This window comes from Chiroxiphia lanceolata, chromosome 3 (assembly GCF_009829145.1).
Source record: "Chiroxiphia lanceolata isolate bChiLan1 chromosome 3, bChiLan1.pri, whole genome shotgun sequence".
NCBI lineage: Eukaryota > Metazoa > Chordata > Aves > Passeriformes > Pipridae > Chiroxiphia > Chiroxiphia lanceolata.
The window spans coordinates 55,399,925-55,423,086 of NC_045639.1; the positions used below are offsets into that span (position 1 = coordinate 55,399,925).

The following is a 23,162-nucleotide window of genomic DNA, read 5'->3' on the forward strand; positions in this document are numbered from 1 at the left end:
CAACAGGTCCATCAAATTTTCTGAAAAACTATCTGTTTATCATCATTACTCAAGTTTCTCAATCAGGAAGGTGGAAAAGGTTATGATGAAAGAAATGCACTTAGTCATTGAGTATCTTGTGAGCAGACATATTCCAACTCACTCCTTGTCCCAGCATCCAGTTTCTTTACACAGCCTCTATGTGGCCAGACATTGATAAAGATGTGAAAAGTGAGACAGTGCCAAGTGCTACCCAAGGCTTCCCTATGGACAGACTTGCAAAAGAAAGCAGACTCTGAGTTTCAGTCCCATGTGATTTGACTAAACACACAGCTCATCTAAATGCCACCCCAGGCGGCATTTCCCCAAGCAGTAACAACAAAACATCGATCCCTGACTAGAAGTGTGTGTTAGACAGCTCAGCTTGGTTCTCCCTGGGTAGCTCACCAGCTCCTTCTTCGCACCTCTATTAGCACAGCAGGTTTGGTAAATGCCCTGCCATGAACATAGCAAGTGGAAGAAGATTGTTGACTCTCATGCTGTCAGAACAGCTACCTTCCCTTTGCATCTCTGTGAATTTCAGCTGCAGTAGCCCTCCTTGCTGAGAAAAACAGGTTTTCTGTGCTGCTGCTGGTCCTTTCTGTTTCACATCTGGATATTGTTAACTGTATCCCATGTGGTCTGAGTTTTAGCAGCAAAAACACTCCAACAAATTCTAGTAAAACTGATTTATTTATATTAACTGGAGACTGGATACCCAGATAATACTACGTGGAATCACAGAACCATAGCATATTCTGAGCTGGAAGGGACCCATAGGGAACTATATTTCCCTTCCTCTTCACATTGACATTTCACCTTGACCTGTCCTTTGAAATAAATACTAGGGAAACCTCATGTTTTAGTGGTTGGAAGTTTAGAACTGAAAAGGTCAGAAAATAATTTAAGCATGACATGTCCTCTGTTTAGGAGAGCTTAAGTACATAGGAATGGCAGAAGTCACAGCTAAAACTCAAACTTAATGCTGTGACACTTGCCTTTCCCTCGAATACCAACAGCTTACAGCAACCTCTATTTTTGCAAAGTCATAATCTGCTGCCATGGAAAGAATTATATTAGCAGAAATTGAATGCGTTGCTGCAAATCTTTGAGGGACAAAGCACTGCAGGAGGGAAAAAGAGACATATATGTGTATGTATTTTTTGCAGCTGCATAAAACAAGAGATAAATAAAGCAGGGGAGTGCTGAATAGAGCTGTGAAAATGGTTTTAAGTTGCTAACATGAAGGAAAAATTACCCAAGTCTTAGACAGTAAAATTTCCTACCTTTCCAGTAGGTGGACAGTTATGAATTTATCAAATACTTACTTGGTGCAAAAGCACTTCTGCAGAAATATCTTTTATTCAAGCTACTCTAGGTGAAAGCAAGAAGGGTAAGGTCTTCGAAAATCAACTACCACAAGTAACTAAAGGAACCAAGATATTATATTTTTTAACAACATCACCACTAACAGGGAAAAGAACCACTTTAATAGTTGCAGAACGCTTTCCACTCTATTCAAGCAGGAAAAACCCTCTCGCATCAGATCATCAATGTGCCTAAGTCATGTGGCAGAGAAATAATCTTCAGAACTGAGAATGTGAGAATGAAGGAGACGATGGTTTACATCAGTCAAATACTTGTTCAGTTTGACTTACTTTTGAGCCCATCCCTGCAAATTTACCAGCTCTCAGAGCTTTCTGCTGTCCTCAGTGCTATATCATTGTGTTGCATGAGGTGGCAGAAAACATAATAAACTCCAAGACTGCCGCCTGAGGCTTGCTGCTGCTGCATGCTCTCACTCAGACTCTGCCAGGGAATATGTATCCTTTTGGGATTTATGTCATGGATAAAGGTGGTGAGCGAAGGATGCAGAAAGGCTGTGCTTGGCTGGTTTGTATCTAATTTATGGATGGGTGTATGTAGGTATGAAGTGTTAAGAATGCTGCAGACCACACCTGGCTGCAGCCATGCTGTGGCACAACAAACTTAAACAATGCCTCTGCTCCTAGCAAGGACTGACTGGCTCTTGGGGAAAGCATTTATTGCCAGCATTCATCATCAGGAAAATGAAAGAGAACAGGTTTTATTTGTGCTATAAATCATCCACAGCACCCAAACACTCAGTTGCAGTCAGAAGAAAACCAAATTTCGGTGTGATCCCTCACAAACAGGCACCTCTTTTTTTTTTTTTTAAATTGAGACAAGTTGTATCTTTGAGATAGTGGAACCAAATACCATTTTTGAAGAGTCTTGTGCATGATTCTCACTTAAGGAGGAAAAGACATTGAAATCATAAGACGATGGAGGGGGCCCAGTACTGTAACAAACTAGTTTTGAAGAATTTGAAAGCACCACAACTGAGCCTTCCAGTTGCAGGCCAATGCAGGAAAGCTGATGCAAGAGCTCTGGCAGGAATCAACTGCCTGCCAAATTCCTATTAATTAATAATAAGGATAGCTGAAGAAACTGGCCTCTGAGAGGAAAAATAAAGCTTGAAATCTCAGACCAACTTCTTCAGGAGCAGAACTACTGTGGAAGAGAGTAGTAGATCCATGTGTGTGGACAGATATAGGCTAATGCCTATAAATAGCTGCAAGCTGGCAGCGCTACAGCAGTAACAGAAGCCAGACTGTGGTAACAGCCGGTTGTGCTATAGAAATATTCATCCTAATGCCATCTTCCTTCTTGCTGTGGGAGACGCATTAAAAAAAAAAAGTCTGGATAGTATATTAAAACTCTGTCAGGCTTTCAACAAGGTCTCATAAGGTTACATGAACAAATTTAAAATTTCCTTTTAGAAATTCAGTTCAATCGCCAAGGTTTCATGGTTTCCATGAAAATGCCAAGGAAAATGACCCTTAAATACAATTTTGACATTTAGTCCCCTAAGTGTTCTCTACAACAGTAGCAACAGTGGTAAGGAACCTTATACTTGAAAGAGTTTAGATAAATTCGCCAGATTAAAGAAGCAAATATTTTTTACTCCTTTTGTTGCTGTTGTTAATTTAAACCAACAGGTAATTTTAATCCTCCAGAATTAATGTCATACCTCTCAATTAGAAAAATAACATATAAGCCTAAGTAAACTGTCTTTGATACTCTTGTAAAGTTTAATTCATTTGTTTGCAAAGTGATCTGAGATATCTGGAAGATTAAGTACTATTTTCTTTTCTTAGCAAAGGTTAGAATATGGTTGGGAATTCTGCTGCAGTAATGCAAATGAGACTGGTTTCCACAAACGTAATAAAAATACTAGATTCTCAAATACATTGCATCTACATTGAATGCACTGACAAAAATAAGAGAGAGAAGAGAAAAATCATAGCACTTTTCCACCCTTCTGACAGTGTGGGGTTCCTGGGGCTCACACTTTTTGCAAGAGTACACAGGGATAATCTGCCATTCTAACAGGTACTGACAGGAATTACCTGGTCTGTGTCACCTGTGAGGGGACTAAGCGGAGCTAGTTCTCTTTACATGTTGTACAGTTAAAATGTTGTCAGAGACTTTTTAATGCCAAGGAGTTTTACATATTCCTATTTATATTTTGAAACTGCAGTCACAGTGTGTTCAGACTCGCCCTCCTCTGCCTAGCAATGTATAGGTGGGATCATCTATGTACAAACCAACTTGATATAATATGCTTTCGGGTTCACCACAAAATGTTCTTCCTGACACTGTAAAACTTACCAAGAGGCTGTACAGTATTGTATTACATGGTAATGGCATTTCCAGAAAAAAAAAAAAAGAATTACACATGAATAAAGCAACGAAAGTATGCAGGTAACCATGGCTACTGTTGTGAACTAAATAACATTTTTTATACAGCTGTGAATATTTGTATTATTGCCAGCTAAGCTGAGAGTTCAGATTTGAGACAGGACTGGTAAACACTGAATTCTTGCCTGAAGAAAGGTACTTCCCAAAGTGAATCCAGGCCTCTACATTGTGCCACTGTTCATTCTGGTATAACTTTGTCTAGTAAAAATATATCTTATTACCTCAGCCAAAATAATCAAAATACAACTCTTCGTGGCCACTACTTATACTTTACTGTCAGTGACACACTTTCGCACAAGCTATTTTCTGTCTTAAGAGTATTTTTATTTCCTCTTGTCATATACCCACAATCACAGCTTTTGACTCCATAAAAGAGACTTCTGAAAGATCTTTAAAAAATTTGCAAACTCTCAGCTTTCCTTGATTTTCACTAGTAGGAACACCCCCACCCCTCTTTGGTCCAACAGCATTCCTGGACAACAAAAGAAACAACAGTTTCAAAATGACAAGGCAAATGAGAGGGACCTTTTCTCCTTGACATCTTTTCAATTTCCAAGTTTGTCCTTCTTAAATCATCCTTCTGTTTACATGTCAGAGTCTCTCTTCTCAAATCAACTGTCATCTGAGAAGGAATGGAAACCTAAGGGATTTTGCTCCTTACAGAGAAAAGGTACGCCCAAAATCAAATTATTTGGAATAAGTTGACAGTAGTTGCTACACTAAAAGAAAACATAAACACAAAAGCAGTTGGTGAGATGAACCTGTACTTCCAGTGATATAAACAAAACAAAAATATAGTTACAAACGCCTATTGTAACTAAGTGAAGTAGGACTTAGAGCAACATCTCTCTATTCAAAACTTGAGTCACTTCCTCCTTCCAATAGTACATGAGTTTGAAACCCAAGTGAGCGATCATTCATTCACTATGTATTTGTCTTCTTTGCCTGGTTTGGACAGAGAAGATTGTTTCTTAATAAAAGAATTGGCTAATGAAGGAAACACAGATTCACTTTACAGATCAATCTAATAGACTGCCTGTAGCCTCAGGCAAACCACAAATTCCATGTTTTAGTTTCTCTTCTGTAACACGGGGAAAATACAAACTCTTTTTTTGCCAGTCTTTACCTGTCCTATTTACTTAGGGTGAAAGAAATTTAAGGACTAAACATTTCCTATCTGTATCAATGGAGCTTAGCTTAGATAAAATTATAGATGTTCTTTATAATGGTACTAGGTACCATTTTAAAGCAATATATATTTTATATGATGTATTTCTCTCTATGCATAGTGTATATATATACAAACACTATATATACTGTACTATATACACACTATATATACAGACACACATTATATATATATATATATAAAAAACTATAGATTTGCTATATACAGTAATCCTACCAAGCTGATATAATGGAGAGTATAACTATAGGACGCTCAGTAGCACAGTGCAAACAACTGTGAGATCTAAAGACCCACAAACTCTGGGGATATTTGAGGCAGCATGTGTACAGAGAGCACTCTTCTGATTTCCGCCTTCACAAAAATGGCGGAAAAAGAAAATTCCTGTGTAAAACCAGTGGTCACAAGAAACCAAATGAAGCCAAAGTTCTGCATGTTGGCCTAAAATAAATGGTGACATTTTCAATATAAACTGGGTACTTCTAACTTCTGTCTCAAGCTTTTTCTCAGTCAAGTACAGTACACACAATTATCACCTCCATGTTCTATGGCTCTCTCCAGCTGACTACTATTAGCACCTCTTTATTTCAGCATTTGGTTTCCTCTACTGTCTTCTCTTCCTTAACAACCTCTAAGGCTATCACTTTTTCTCTTAGCTTCTGACACATGCATTTCTTTCTCCTTCCAATTCCCTCTCTTTTCCATCTTTCATTCCTCTGCTTCAGGAGCAGAGACCAAAATCCTATCCACCTTAGTCTCTATGAAATCACCTTCTAAATGATTTGCAGCTGTATGAATTTTTAAATAACTTGCAGTTGACACAATTTTGTTTGTTAATGGAAACATCAGCAAATCTGTGTTACTAAAAAGACATTTTTAAGGGATATTTCCTTTACAGAAAATTATATAATTTCCCATATCTTCATTTTTAGAAGTGCCTTAAAATATGAAGTTCAGTAGACCATATTTCCCCTATATAGTTCATAAAAAAATTCTATGTTATATACTGCATTTGCAAAAGAAGCCACAAAAATGTGCATTGCAGTGACTCAGCAAGTTGGAACTCTGCACAGTGGGTTTATACAAAGCTGGTAAAGCTCAAAGTAACAGAATAAAAAGCTAAATGCCCTAGGAAGGAAATAAAATTGCTTCTCGTTGGAAATAAATTTAAGGATGTGATTTGACTATTACACTGATTTATATAAAGAAGAATTTCCTTTCTAGGTATATTTGAACTTTCTGCAGTATGCATCATAGCCTAGAATATCTTATGAGATATCAGGAGCACTAAATTTGTATACAACAGGAAGTAATGTAACTATTTGAAGCAGAGGCCGCTCCTGTTCCGAAGCAGAATGGACAATATCAACTTTAACTCTTAGTTGTATTTGCATCTATGAACTTCAAAATAATCTGCAGCAGGCAATTCACCTCTTCATTGCAACTGAATGAATGGGATGCTGAGGCACGTGAATGGGAAATATCTTGGAGGAACCAGGAAGCACCCAGTACAGTGAAGACCAGAGTGCAGATGCACACAGTCTGGTCTGGCACAGGAGCTGCCCTGCCTGGGACACTTCATAACCAGAAGCAGAGGCACAGTGCTATAAAATCCTGCAAGAGACAACGCTGTTTTTCTAACTATCATTAAAAAGCACCACAAAACGCAGGCATCAGCTAATAAAGACTTATAAGAAATGCTTTTGATTAAACACTAAATAATTTCTCTCAGATTATTGGGTAAAACAGTGTCAGAACTAGGAATAAAATGGAAATTTAAAAACAGGATTTAAGCAGCAGTTCAAATATGCAGTGTTACTTGTCTTGAAGAGAAAGAGAGCTGTGAAGAGTTGAAGCATATCAGTTAATATTGCAATGGAGATGTAAGAGCAAATCATATATTGGCTATTGGTCTACCTTTTGCCATTTTGAGACACTCCACGCCCCATGCTATTTCTCCATAGTCAGAGCTTTTTCTTGCTCAGACAACTCTGCTGTCAGAGGGAGGGAAAGAGTCACCTTAGTCAGACTCATGGTCTCTGACAGAAACAGACACCTCCGAAAGATTATGGTTTTTCCTGAGTAGGGCACTGGGCTGGAACTTGGGTGCTTTTAAGTATCCAGAGGTAAAAGGGACAGTTGTAGAACTGAATGATTAATGGCAATGGCTTATACACCTGTCCAAAATACCCTTCATGCTACATCCTGAATTTGAGCCTGTTGCATTTGAGGAGTTACTAAAAATGTACATTGATTTTACTTATTTGTATCTATAAGTAAAAAATATGGGGATTGAACTGAACAGCAGGGCAGATGTCAGGTTATGTCAAAGCTTACAGCCCACCATGAGCAAAAGTAGGTCCCAAGGTTGTCCCCAAATCCTTGATTTCTGCCTATCAGCATGTATAAAACATTACTGCTGTGGCATTACTTCAACATATTAATCATCTGAATATGAAATGACTTCTGCAGAAATGATGTCTGTTTCCAAATACAAAGACACATAAAAGACAGCAATTAACAAAGAAAAAAGTTAGTTCTAAAAAGTAGTAATTTTTACACAAACAATGTCAAAATATTTCCTTGTATTAGTTCTCCTGAAGCAGTAATGATCTCAGGATACAGGCAAAAGCAGTAATTTTTATTTCACCAACTTCAAGGGCTGGAAAAAGCATATAAGCTTTTGGGCTCAGACTCCCTTCACCACGTCTGCTGATTCTTCCGGTATTGGGTCCATGTGAAATAATCCACTTTCCAACAATGATAAATAGGTAAAAATCTGGTCACTGAGTTACTACATATGCCTTCAATTGAAAGAAAAGCTGTCTGCCAAGCTTCAACCAAGTAGATCATAGGTCTGTGAAAAAAAGAATCTAAAAGGACCAAATCCAGTTGCTATAGCGGCACATTAAACAAATAAATGAGATACCATGGAATGCTGCAAAATATTTGTGGTCTGATTAAGTCATATTTGCCACGTGTGAACACTAACAGCACAGTTTAGTAAAGTGGGTACAATATAGTACAGTCCCACTTCTATTGTATGTAAAGTCAAATTTTTATCTGAGTATTAATGGTAACCAGTGTGTCCAAGGATACGTAACACGGCATTTTACTGTAATCATAAAGCAAAGTAAAGTTCCTTAAATACATAAAATTAGACAATAAATACTTATTAAACTACTATACCTTCAAAGAGATATTTGCATTGTACCCTGTGTTTGCATGAGCTGCTAAAGGGACAAAGCTCTCTGTGGTGATCACCTCCAGGATGACTTGCATATGGAGCGTTTAGAGTACGCAACTTGTAGCTGGCAGCTGACTTATTAAACTTTCTTCAGCATAAGCAACCCTCCTCCAATACATATTTTTTTCCAGTGAAATGTTCTGTTTTCTTTATAAAAGACACTGCTTGAATATACTCATTATTAATCATAATAATAAATCCTTTAACGTTAGGCTCTACTATCTGCCTATGTTCTCTGGAGAAAAAACTCAGAGAAGAAAACAGAAATTTACTACGTCAAGACAAAACAAGTGTCTGATTTTAAATGAGAGAGAAGAGCACAGATTTTTATCAAAAATGCATACCACTTATGAATATATTTTGGACTTATTTAAAAGTTGAACATTTATTTACATTTATGACCTGTAAACCATATATCTGATAAATCCAGCAGTTGCACCAGAGAAATGCTTACAGCTTAAGCATTACAAAACAGTTGTGCACAGCTCCAGCAGTGATTATGGCAAGCAATATGAGCTGCATAAATGTTAAAACAAAACCAGCATTCCTAATATTGTCAAAATTACAGAACAAAACAAATGCATTTCCATCCTAAACCACTGCTGGTTTAACAAACAGACCTAGCAGTCCACGGCCAAACTCTGCTTCTAGGAAACATGCTCAGTATGTACTCCACACCCAGAGTAAGGCAGAAAATCTAAGTAACCCTTCATGTGTTCTTTTGGAGCTTTTCTTTGGTTATTTGCTTTGTGCCCATAATAATCACCTTAACAAACAGTTGTATGAGTGACTTCAGCTGAAAATCTGGCTTTAAGCTTTTATTACCAGTATTATTACTATCGGCATAATTATGACTTCCAGGGTTACACTTAGTTTTGGCTGTTTAAGTGGGGCAGTTTGAAACACAGACAGTACATCTCCTTACCTCTGGTGCTTCCTGCACACCTGCAACCCTTAGCAAACCACATCTGTTTTAATATGCAATGCAACTCACACTTCACAGCTGATATGAAAAAATGTGGGCTTTTATCAACAGCAGGACTGAAGCTGTGAGAGTCAAACAGATGGTCAAGATAACGTACAGCATTGTCAGATAAAAGTATAGACAGCAATGCAAAGACATCAACATCATTTTACTGGTATCACACAGATACGTTTTATATGAACACAGGCCTCATACTACTGCATGGTTGCAGGTGGTTTTCATCCTAAAATTTTCCAAGGTTTTGAAGCTCCTGGAATGTCACTGTGCAAATACTACTTCATCTGACCCATAAACTACATCCAACAGCAACAGAAGCAATTCTCCTCCTCTCATAGAGCATCCATAAGCCATCTCCTTGCTCTCAATTCCTCTAACTAATACATCCGAGGGAAGTCTTCCCAGTGAAACAATGGAAGAAAACACATTCTTCATTTCATCTTTCTTACTGTTTATTTCCTTGCTACTCCTTTCCTCCTCCTCCCTCAGGTCCTCTTTAGCATTTTGAGTGTCTTCCAGCTTGTCTACATTACTCTGTGGCTCTTTTTTTTATTCACTTGCCTCATCTGTTTTGGTTTTTTTCTTTTCTTTTTCTTTTTTTTTTTTTTTTTAGGTAGGAGTTGGAATAGCATCAGCTGATTTTTTGATTCATCTCTTTCCTCCCGCCTGTCTTTTCTTCTCATTCAACTATCTTTCCCTAACCTCCCTTTTTATGCTCTCTCACTGATTCTCTCCCCTACTCTTCTCCTTTGGTAGTAACTCCCACAACTTGATGTTGACACTAGATGGTCTCATCCTCTGTGCTTACAGACATAGTTATGTGATATTGTCAACAGAAGGTGGCTAAACTTCTGAAAGAGATCTCATCTGGGGATTTCAGCTCTCAGGCTTTTCATTTGCAATGCTCACACCTAGAATAGGGCTCACGTGTTTAGCTGTTACTAAATATTCAAAAAAGTTTTAGAAAAGCTTCCTTATTACTAAGGGTTGGGGTCATTTACACCAGGAGGAGCCTCTGTGTGTGTTTTCTCCAGATGACTGGAAAAAGCAAGTAATCAGAAACATTCAGCATCTCTGTTCAGTTATAAAGCTGTCTTCACCTTACCTTGATGAGTGTCCTCTGGCAGATATGCAACATGGTTAAGGCCAGCCTCCTACTTCAGAAAAACTACTATGCTGTTATTGTGTTAGGTAAAGGGGTTTTCCTAATGCTCCTAGAGGATGCCACTCAGATAATTTAGACTTCTTCACCCTAGCAGCCTCTCTCAATTTTCAGGTGCTACGCTATCACAGGTTTTGACACACCACTAATTTCCAAGCCCTTCACATAAGTAACAGAAGATCAAAAAAATCTTTTAAGCTGCTGCTGTTTTTCTCCCCAGAGCAGGGAGATAATTGATACCACTGTATTTACGCTCCAGTGGTGGAACTGGCAGATAACGAGGAAAGATAGCAGATGGAGCCATGTAACTTCAGCGTGAAGATGCAAGAAGTGTACAAATCCAACAACATTATTTTCACGGGTTTTGCAAATATTCTGAGTCCCCAGGCAACCAGCTTCAATTGCTACTCTTTCCATCAGATAGATGTTTAAATAATAGCCATCTAGGAGTGGGTATTCTGTTGGATATTAAATTAAAAATTTTTCCTGATTTTTATCAGAAAACTTTGCAAGTTATGCAACAAGCAGAAACTCCTTTCTGGAGCACTGAAAACTTTATTCACACCTAACATATGAAAATATTGTAGGTAAATTAAGAAGAGCAGTTGACTTGGAATATCCCTGAAAGCCTTAAATTGGATTTAGAAACAAATCTCAGAAAAATGTAAGTATCTTCTAGTCACAAGCATAAGGCATTACGAAGGCATAAAGAGAGTGCATACATGGGATGTTGCTATGTTAGGAAGCATCCCCAAGAAGTATAATGCACCGTTTCAAATTACTCATTTCTGAAAAGGAATATTAGGCTAACATGCTAGATGGAAACACTGATGAAAGAAAGGACATCTCCTTGTTTGTATATCAGAGCAAGCACTGTGCAGCAGCTGACCAGTGAATGATGAAGAGATGGGTTTGTCAAAAAACTCACCAGTTTTGGACCTTTCAATCTCTGTATGTCAGGTTACTATGAGTTTTGATTTTTGCATGACTTTTCTATTTTTCTACTTGTCAAATCATCAAGGAAAAAAGATTTACACTAGAAAAAAAGCTTTCATAAAATCACAGGATAATTTGGTTTGGAAGGGACTTAAAGATCATCTAGTTCCAACCATACTACCCTGGGCCGGAACACCTTCCACTAGACCAGATTTCTCAGAGCCCCATCCAACCTGGCCTTAAATGCTTCAAGGGATGAGGCATCCACAGCTGCTCTGGGAAACCTGTTCCAGTGCCTTACCACCCTCACAGGACAGAATTTCTTCCTAATATCTAATCTAAACCTACTCTCTCTCAGTTTGAAGCCATTCCCCCTTGTCCTATCACTATTACATCTCCTTGTAAAAAGTATCTCGCCATCTGTCTTGGGGGACCTCTTCAAGTACCGAAAGGTCACCCTGGAGCCTTCACTTCTCCAGGTTGAACAATGCCAATGTTCTCATCCTTTCTTCATAGAAGAGGTGTTCCATCCCTCCAATCATCTTCATGGCTCTACTCTGGATTCACTCCAACAGGGTTATGTCCTTTCCACCAGTAAAACAAAGAGACACACACAAGCCAAGGCCACCAGACTGAAGATAAGGCTGCTAGGAAAAACAGCTGGAGAGGTGGTCAGCGGGACTCCGTACCACTCTCTGGTGCGCTCAACTTTTCAGCAATAAGAAAAGAGAGAGAACTTGTGAAATAAGCAGAGATATATCACTTGGACAGGCTCCTTCCTCTCCATAACTTGTCTTTTTCTGCTATTTGTCCCAGCTTTTGTGTATTCTCCTGAATACAAGGACAGAGGGTAAGTCTTTCTAAAAACGTCTTTGTTTCCCATTTCCCAAAAGCAGCATTAAAAAATAACAAGAGGACAAAACTGGAAGAGCTCATATAGATTGCAGTGGCACAGAAGTAATGAAATAATCATTTCTCCAACTCCACAGATGCAGAGCATATTCTTCTTCCCCTCTTCCTGACCTCTCCTCTAGAGTTCTCATATGAAGACAATACTTTGCTTGTGACCTCCAGAGCCACTTAAACTCCTCAGTAAGTAGTTTCTATCTCTGCATTTTGCTTTCTTCACCACAAACAAAAGATGATTCACATTTTTAAAACAAATTTGAGATAGCGTCTGCGAAAAACAAAGAAGGACTCTTGCTGAAATGGTATGCTAACTTGGATAGATACCTCGGGGAGTCCTGCCATGTAACCTGGCTCAAAATCAGCAATGCTCAAGCTTAAATTAATTCAGACTACATATCTGTTTATGTGTGCATTGGTTAGAATAGGGGCAACCTCTAGTTATATAGCCCGTGCTAATACTGAAGGGAATATAACTTGCGGAAACAAATGTTATCCATGCATCAACCTGTCCACTCCCAGCACAAAAAGGTGCAAGGAAGGAGCTGATAAAAAGCCTATTACTATGACACATTAGTTTTAAACACTAAAGATTAGCCTTTAATTAAAAATTCTTAATACTGATAAAGATCAGATAGACAGCCATCAGAAAATGGGAAAGACTATTTCCCATGGAAAATGCACCTGTTGAATTATGAGCTGATATGGATTCAAACTGCAGGACAGTCTCAAGAACACAAATGGCATATTTGATGAAAGAGTTCAGTAATTTGGCAACTAAAATTGTAGCCCGCAAAGATGAATTCATCTGCATAACTAATAAATCTAGGAAGTGCATCTGACAGTTCAGAAACAGATCACGGCTGAGACACAGCCCTATTCTCCAACAGCTCTCTCTGGACAGGTAGTTATTTTGTCCGATAGAAGCTTAACTTCAGCGACTCAGATGTGCTCCTTCACATAGTAAACAGAGATGAAATCCTTTCTTCATTGAAGAAATCAACAGCAATCCTGCCACTGATTTCCCTGGTCATTTCTCAAGTCATAGTGATACCACTGGTTATGGATGAAGCAACTGACTGAGATGACGAAAATATCAGTTTTATGGCACAGTACAACTCTGTTAGTGGTACTTTTCACAGGTGTATGAATCTACTTATCTGAAGAACTATTTGGTACTGCAAGGTACCACTTACTGTACAAATTTTCCCATACACAGGAATTATATTGGTAACTATTACAGTGTGTATATATAGATAGATATATAAAATGGAAACAGAGTTCTTGACACCATATGCAATTTTATGTTTGTGGCTTTTTATTTCATGCACAATGAATAGCCTCTCCTCTGTTTCTATGAAACTTTATAAAAAATATTAAGATTAAATTGGCAATAGGACCACATAGTTCCAAGGCTCATTTCATTTGTGTTTTCCATCTCTAGAGGGGATTTTTTTCTATAATTAGGATTTATTTTTTTTATGTTGAAAAAGTATTGCTATGAAGGAGTGATATCTCTGAGTATTAACAAGATAGCACTAAGTATTCAAGAAAACAGAATTTTAAGTACAGATGGTGTTGTAACTGTAGAGAAGGGATGGGAAAGGAGGAGAAGAAAAAGGACGATGAGAACTAATTATTATAACCTAAAAAAGCAGCAGACACTGCTGCCCAAACCTCTTCTGCTTGGGCTAATGCAGCCTTTCAAACAGTTTCTGCATACAGCCTTCTTTATAGCCACCTTAAAATGCTTTTGAAGTATGAATACTGTCAAATATTCTAAAGTATGAACACTCTCAAATATTCTAATACTAATGGAAATATGATTGTTATTATTACAGCCAGATTTCATGACTTCTCACTCCTTTTCTATGTATGGATTTTGAAGGCTGATGTTGACAGTTGAGCAAGTTGTTACAGCTGGTCATAATACCTTTGCCAGAAACTTTCAAAAATATGACTTTTCAAGTAAACTAGGAATCTTTTTACTGCGAAAAATGTATAGTTTTACATTTTCCACTTGTCAGGGCTTTTTTTTGTGCTAAATACACTTTTTGGGGAAACTGTTGTGAAAAAACCTGGAAAGAGTATTCACAGGTTAAGTAACATTTGCGGTCAGATTCCTAAGAGCTGCACCAGGTACTGCAGGGGAAGCTCACACAAAAGTGGGATGTATCAGCAGTGCTACAGAGGCAAAACATCTCACCTCTCACTGACAGGTTTCACTCTGCCAAGGCTAATGAGTCTCTTGTGTGAATTTTGTTGTACAAGGTTGGGCTCCAGCACGGCCACCCTCGCATTCAGAAAAATTATCACTGAATGTGCACAGCTGATGTCAAGATGTGAAGAAATACATGAGGATAAATGTTTATTTCAGTATAAAAAAACAGCCAGGGATCCCAACTTTTCTAAACTGTATTCCCAGAGGTCCTACCCATTTCCCACGGGTGAAAATTTTACTCTCTAAAATTTGCCAATGTCAAAATTGTAACTACTAGTAAGTGAAGTGCTGGCATTCTCAAGGTAGTTTAATAACCTTTCATATTATTATGGGCAATGCATCAGAACTAATTAGTATGAAAGCTGATGAGGATAAAATGATAAGTAAAATATCAGAAAGAATGTGACTAAAATGTGGTGAAAAGCCCACAGCCATAATCTTCCCCTGTGACTGAGCTAAAGGAACACTTGGATAAATGGAGATTGATGCAGAAAACAATTCCATTACAAAAGTCTTTCAAAAATGCTTTCTACAATATTTCAAGTCGAAAAAAAGTCTAAGATGCTTGCATACAATACATTTCAGCAAACTCTATGATGTCCAAAAATCACAAATAAAAAAGCCTTCTTCATATATTCCGGCAAGTAGACATTTCTACAAAGCAACGTGAGCTTGAGTCGCCTCTCAGTTGCGGCTGAGAGAGAAGACTTCCTGAATATACACAGTTGTTTGTTGCCAACTGCTTCACACTACACAACAACATAAAACTGCTTCACAATTCATGAAAAATGTTACAGGTTAGGTACTTCCAGTATGTGGAATGTCACCTGGAAGAAATGTCATCAGACCTGCCACTGATCTGTTGTGGGGAAAAAAATCAAGGTATGCGTGGTTTGGCAGCGTTTGCAAGTGTTCAGATTGTAACCTCAAAACTCGAGGGAACACAGCCTGAACAAACACAGCGGGAGTCATCAGACTCTTTTCTGTGCTCTACACACACATAATATCATGCTGTTCCTTTTAAAACATCATAAAACGGAACAATATCTAGTAAAAGCTGATCCTCCTCTTGTCAGCAGCAACGCTTGTACTGCGCCTTTTACAAAAAAATTAGGGAACAGCAGTGCCATCTGCCCTACTCTGCAAAGGACCAATTTATCATGCCCAGCAGTAGTGGACAAATCTTGATCTGCTGTGGTGATACAAGACTCACACCCTTAAGGATGAGCTCTGCTGTCATCTACTAATGAACAGCAGTGCCAAATGGTTTGCCGTGCCTTGATATGGAGAACAAAGTAACAATGAAACATTTTGCACAGATGTAACTAGAGAAGGAAACACGACACTGCATAATGCTGCATAAACAGCAGAAAGTACCTGATGACAAAGTGTGGCCTTATCTTTCCCTTAGCACTTAAACATATAGTTGAGAGAAAGAATGTCTGACTTGACATACCAGAGAGGGATTAAAAGGTCAGATTTCTTGTGAAGAAACTATCTTTATGATTACCAATGCAGCAATTTTAAAACTCTGCACTGTTTCAATCTGCACAATTTCACATTATTAAAAATATTCAGATACAGGTTCTGCTACATAAGTTTGGTGTGCTTGAGAAATCAGTAATTATTTCAATTTTTTTCTAAAAACATACAAGTCCAAAAGCAGATTTTTTTTAACAAACATTTTAATGAAAACATTTCCATCATAAATTATATTTTGGTAGAATGCCAAAAAAATCTTTCAATTAAGTGTTTCTGTCATTTTAGAGCAAGATTTGTCTAAGTCAGAACTTCTGTTTTGTGGAAGTCTCTTTTGATTAAATTTCCTCATGACCAGGGTGGTATTTCTCTGAGAAAACTACCTTATCACGGAAAACAGCTGACCCCCACAACTAGCCTGGGATGTAAGACACGTAAGTTCAAATCTCCACTGTTCCAAGCTAATAAAGATTCAAATATGACTCAAGGAGTCAAGGAAGGAAAGATCTTACTCTTGCTTGCAAACCACGTTCTTTAATCATTTCTGAGGGCATTAGCTCTAAGTGTATGCAGAGTCATGCACGGGGAAATCAGAGTCTTGACTTTTCTTTACGCAAGAAAGTGTTTGCATTACTTTTACTCACCATTCCATGATTTAGCCATGCTGGTATAAAATTATCAAGTAGCTTTGGGTAAACCAGTTCCCTGTCATAGATATAGATGCTCCAAAACATCGTCACGACAAACTAAGAAGAAAAAAAAAGACAAGACATTTTTAAATATATGCTTCTGAACAATTAGCTACACTTTTATAGGTAGCAAAATGGGGCATTCAGCAAATGATTATGGATAGACATGGACATCATTGTTCTTTGACCAAATACTGCTCTAATCAACAGTGTGAATCTGTTTTACTCTTTGAATTCACAGAGGTTTTAACTTTTTTTCTTTTTTTTTTTCCTCCCCTTGACTTTCAGCCTGGAAAAAAAATCTCATGTTTTTACTTACATACCTACGGCCAAATTACAACTGAATACTACAGTTTAGTAGCAGATGTGGCACATAAATAATATTTCACCACTAATGGGATACAAAACAAATGGAAAATCAGGTAAAATATCACTTGGAATTCATAGAACATATAAAGATGAAACATTCACCCCTCAACAGAACCATACAAATTCATATTTGCACTTATTTGTGCTAGCCATCGAAACAGCATTAAAAAAAAAATAACCCTTTGACTACTCTCCACACAATTCATGGACTGGGATCCACAGAAAATAGTTCTAATATCCTGCTCATTTGTCAGTATGAAATGTGGCTTGGTTGTTGTCAGAGACTATTTACCAGGATCTCAGAGAAAAACCATTATTTCCTCTAGACTGAGGACAGGACAGACGTCTCAGGTAAAGTTTGCACTAGGCTAAATTTTCTCCAAAGTGTGCACAAATTCTTTAAACATATCCTATGTCTGAAAGTCAAAGACAATATAAATCCACAAAAATTTACAGAAATAATGGTTTTAGCTTACCTTAGCTGGGACAGGTAAGTAATTTTCTAATTAAAACACCATTGCTTTCTTACCTTGAATTTGAGCCATAGTTTTCTAGTAATAAAAAAGACATTGTTTATAGCAGTAAAACCCAATAACTGGACAAAGAGCTTTTCAATGGCCGTGTACAGGGGATCTCTACACAGTAATGATAAATCCAAGTTTAAAGTTTGAGAATCAACAGATAAGACTTTCATTGAGATCAGAAGGGAAGTATTCAGTTACATCCAAACTGATATGGCTCATGACCTTACAGCTAATTTAGGGGCTCAGTAAAAGAAAGTGAAAGAAACATGGGGTGAGCACAGCAAGGTCAGCGAATTACTAGTGTGTGCAATAGTGCAGGCATAAGTTGTTTCCTATGCTTCTGACTTAGGAAAGTTAAAACTGAGGTTTGCAGTTAATCAATGGCATCTTGTTCTAACCACAGACATGCAGACTTCAGCCAGTCAGTTATGTGAATGACCTGAACCAGTACACTGGTTCAGTGTACACTCAGTGTGCATACAGTACATAGTTTCTTGGTTTCCAACACAGTTGTCCATCTGTTATGATAGCAATTGGTGCCTGCTCAGAATAAACTTAGGCTATTTGACTAGTGCACAGAGGCCAGAAAAAAAAAAAAATAGGTTATGATGGACAGCCCGAAAAATATTGCAAGTGTAAAGTACCCCACAAGAAATCTCTCTTCTGGGCCAGTCTTGGCACTGGCAGAGCCTAGCTCTTTACGCACCTGCTGACACATAAGTGCCAAGATATGAATAGCTGAACAGCAGGAAAAATGGAAGCAAAGTATCCTCTTCTCTATAGGCTTCCTAGAAGTCATGCATTATCACAGTGGGTCTCTGAGAACCTGCTAAGACCAACTGGGACATAAAAACATCTCAGGCATATGAAGACCAAGACTGATAATGTTTTCCAAGGAAGTCCTACAGGAAGAAAAATCACCCAGAATTAGGTTGAACTTTATTACACCGAATATGACAAAGCTGGTATGCTTTGACCTGTGATTTTTGTGTGGAGCAGAATAAAACAATAGAGGTAAACATAAGAAAAGAAGAAACATGCCATCTGTCCTTTAACCAAAGTCAGCCAATGGATGGAAAAGGATCAGCCTAGCTGGTTGCAACCATCTGGAACTACAGACGGCAAATGCTGCTTAGCAAAGCACTATCACAGGGCAGACATAAGGTAAAGGAAGTGCGCAAAAGCCAATGTGTTACAGAACTAACCTGTCCCAGAGGATGACCCGACATGAGACCAATGCAACACCCTGGGGAAGATTCCTTCCAGTGTTTAAATGGTTCACCTTACCCTTCCTTACAATTAGTTCATCTGGATAAAATGAACTATAAAAATGAACTTTTTGGATAAAAAAAAAGTATAATGAGGACTTGCTACATAGTTACTTTGGCTGCTTCTGAATTTGTTTACTTTGATTAATGAGCAACTGTTGGTCTGGTACTTTTAAATAACCTATACCATGCTTACATTTTGCTACTGGCAGACTTTCATTTGGGCTGGGCTTTGCTAAGATCACACACGATCATGCAGTGCCAGACTACGATTCAATTGAGCTGCTTTTTTACACCGTCTGTGTAAGGCTCAAACAAAACTGCACCTCTTACACTCATGCTGCCTTCCTTGTGGCACAATTCATCACTCTTTTGGAAACAGCCACAGTACTACCCTCACATGCCAGGCTGAACAGGCTGCTCACATGCAGACAAATTTCAGGGAGCCAAACATTTTATTTTCTTTTGTTCCCATGGCAAAATGGCACAAGTGTCAGCCTTCCACTTCCCCTTCAGACAAACTCAAGGCATGGAATTCAAGGAAGAGAACAGGCACTAGCAATTGCTTTTACGCTTCTTTGCACAGGAGCCTCCTAGGATTGCCAGCTTTCCAAAGCCAGCAATTACTTTGTTAAACATAAGGTTAAGCAACATATAAGTCCTTCATTGGCTACTTAACCTATCTGCGGTCTGTAATGATTCTCTTTGTTTCTAATGATTACTTATCTAGGGTCCTGGTCATTACAGACCAAACGGAACCTCAACTTTGCAAGTAGACCTTGGAAACCGAAACTGTGGAACAGCTCGCTTATTACAGGCATCTGAAAGACTGCTAAACAAATACATAGCAGCAGAAAAAAAAATAAGGCTGAAAACAAAACACTGTCCTCCCACTTAAGGATATATTCCTTGAGTGTCTGTCCTCTGTCTCTGAAGCTTCAGAGGACATGAGAAGAGCATGTGGCCCTGCCAAGGGAAAAACTTTAAAGGACAAGTTAGGAAACGGATGGTGATTCAAAAGAGAAATCATGTGGCTTGGCAAAACACTACAAATGGAAGCAAAGAGAAAGTAAGAAAGTAAAGCCAATGAAAAGAATTGTATAATTAGCACTTTTACGTGAGTCCAATCAAGAAATGTTATGCAAACGAAGAGTGAACCCAGTGGAACTTTATTTTCCTACACTTTGTGTTTTTCTTTTTGGCTGGGTTGCACAGTTCAGTTCAGTCATTTCCTGGATGGCCTCATGACAAAGATAAAAACCCCTTATGACCTCGACACAATTTGTTCTAAACACACTTAAAGGTAAGCTTTCTGGCTATCCCTCAACACACTCGCGGTTAACAGTGAGAGTAAATATATTGTTGGTGAGCTTTTTTGAGGGTTAAAGGCATCACATCTAGAAGAAAAGTGTTGGTGAAGGCAGAAACCACAGTAAGCACAAACTGGCATGGTACTGGCTTTAGGTGGGATCTAGTGCTAGTACAGCAATATGCCAAATGGATTTGAAAGGAGTCAACGAAGGAAATCACAAGGAGTGAGAAATGAAAATATGGGAAGACTCCTCTCGCAGAATAGACTTCAGGAGACAATTGCACCGCCACTCACTGATGTTACCATCACAGGTCACCTTGTCACAACAGATAAGGGTAAAATCCAGAACAGAGAGATTTTGGCATGGTTGAGTCAGTTCTGGAAACAAAAGTATGTTGTAGTCTAGTCAATAATGGGGTAACTAGGAAACTGCAGCAAATGCCTAGACATCTTTTCTTGGCATAAGATCACAAATTAGCATTATTGATGATCTACAGAAGGGTGATCAGCTTTCCTTTTACCTGTACCAGTACAGAGAAACAGAAAATAAAGTATGCCTGGCTTTCTCTCCTTTGTATCACAGGTTTATAGAAACATAAAAGTATAACATAAAAAATGAGGTAATTCTAGCCAGTAACTCAGACCCAAACAAAGCTATTAATGCTATACGATATAAAATGTCTGTTGTAGAGTTTGTAATTTTGTAGGCAGCAATCTCTCTTTTAATGTGCAATAATTTCAATTTTTGTTCTTCCACCTATTTCTATTAAACTGTCTTTAAAAACTAGAAATGCCTGTTTTATCTCTTCTTCCCCTTGTTTTATACAAATTACAAGAAACATATTGATAAAACCATATACAGTTTACACAAAATAGTAATTAACCACAGAAAGTTGGCAACCTAGTGATATATGTCGAACAAACAGAAAAAAGGAAGGATAGTCTAAACCACTGGTGTAGTCTCTGACTTTTAAGCATGTCTCACGTTTCTCTAGTAGTATAAATTACTCCCAATATATATCTCCTTTACACAGATAAAGGGATGGCAAGTGTAAGTAATTATAGATGAGAACTGATGAGGAACTTCTAAAATGCCTACGCAAGCAATTTTCTTTTGTGGATGATTCCCAATCTCTTAGGCATTTGAATAGTATCATAGGCTTATAATGAACTAAAAAATGCTAGGAAGTGTCGCCTACAGACTTTTCATGGTACAAGGCTTTGATTTCTGATTTCATTCTCTTAAGAGTCCTATTAAAAAGAGCAACAATAAGTATACAGTAATCATTATGTCCTTAAAAGAGGTTCATGTTTATTTCTTAATGCTTCTGATCAAAATAGTAGGTTGGCAATTCAGTTTTATCTGAGCCCCTGAAGATATACAATGCATATCACAACACTGGAGAGATGTGATTTGCTGCACAGATTTTGCAAGATTTGTTTGCAAGACTTTATTTGTTGCGAAGCCACCCAAAGAGATTATTTACCCTTGGGCTGGTTCTTTTCCCTCCTCTGGAAGGTGGGAGGAGGGTGGTGGTCGGACTTCCCAGATGGTTTATATGTAATACTTCTTTTAGGAAGTACTAAGAATGAAAAACTTTACTTTGTTACATTTCTTTTCACACTCCATTGTTTGACTTGGGAGTGGAATCCCTTTTCTCATCTGTTTTTCAGAACAAGTCATCTCAAGGGCTTCAGTAAGCAGAAAATACAAGAAAAAATGTGGTGAATTGCTCTTGAAAAACTACAGTTAGTAGGTTTTAAAATATTCCTCAGTATTTGCACTATTCCCTAAACATGCCCCTTGTAAAACACTAAGCAATAAAAATAATTTAGATGTTAAGGTAACTGACAAGTACTTAAGCATGACCACTGCTGTTACATTAGAACCCAACAAAGATTTTATTCACATCTGCCCAATTTTTATGTCTGAAGGTTCCCTTGTGTCACTACTGGGAACCATTGAGAAGCTCCAAGTAGGTGAGTGAGTCTCAAGGAAAGGAGGTCTAACGAGAATCTCCATCATAGCAAAATTTCACCGGGTTTTTTCTTACACATAAATAGATCTTCAGACAACAAAGTCAGTGTTAGATATTTGCTACTTTAAGGCCTTGAACTCTTCCTACCCCTAATCCCACCGAAGTAAAGCCTCCAGTGAACAGCAGTGCCTCAGGCACTGGGCAGGCTTTGGCAAGTGTGTGGTGAGATCTCTGCTGCTGGAGGGAATCAGGTTTCAGGAAGGAGCTGAGACTAGTCTTAAGTTATGAAGTTCTGCTGTGAGAACACACACAGGATCACTCTTCAGGATCACTCTTGAGGAGAAAAGACAACGCAGAAAGAATCATGTGTTGCAGAATATACCACCTAAGGAGTCTTTCTGCTGTGCCTTTTGCAACCGGACTTGTCCATCTTGTATTGGCCTTTTCAGCCACCAGTGTGCTTGTAACAAACGCGGGTAGAGCCCTCCCCAAATCTTCATTCGCGAAGCCCAGCCATGACTGCTGTTTGTCTCCCAGTAGTCAGGAGTAGAAATAACAACGAAAAGAACCTTTTTAGGTTTGCTTTGTAAGAAGTAACGTGAAATAATATGTGGTAATTAATTGCTCCCCTTCACCACAGAAAGGTCACATTTGGAAATGGAGAGCATCTGTCCAATGAGCATGGCCATACTATCTTCTGCATTTGTACGTTCGTTTGTTTAAGTTGTTCTTGTATGAAACCCTTGGGAAAGTAGCTAGCTCCAGGTATGCAACACATCTCTTGGGAACTGCTAACTTTTAAATGTTGCAATGATAACTGTAGTGCAGGCAATGGCTAGCTGGGATTCCTCGCTTTCGGGTGGCAAGAGAAACAGAGCCTGAAAGAAATGTGCAGAATTGCTAAGACAAAGTGAAGCTAAAATTCTCCAACATCTTGAAAAGTTTCAAGGTCAGGGGCACTGCAGGAGTGGAGGAACACCGTTCAGAGCTATAAGAGTGGCAGGAAAGAAACCATGAATCCTGAGGGGCATGATTTATATTAACATATAAATCTCTGCACCCATTAAATATATATTTGCAATCTTGTTTATGCATGGATCT

General features: G+C 38.3%; 1 protein-coding gene across 3 annotated transcripts in view; it reads right to left on the minus strand.

Annotated features, from left to right (window-relative positions):
* The window catches only part of AIG1 (androgen induced 1), a 122,315-nt gene that overhangs the window by 60,791 nt on the left and 38,362 nt on the right, over positions 1-23,162 (minus strand). For all 3 annotated transcript variants that reach the window (XM_032683272.1, XM_032683273.1, XM_032683274.1), the window contains exon 3: positions 16,565-16,666. In XM_032683272.1, coding sequence (XP_032539163.1) covers positions 16,565-16,666 — 102 coding nt within the window. The remainder of the gene's footprint in view (positions 1-16,564; positions 16,667-23,162) is intronic.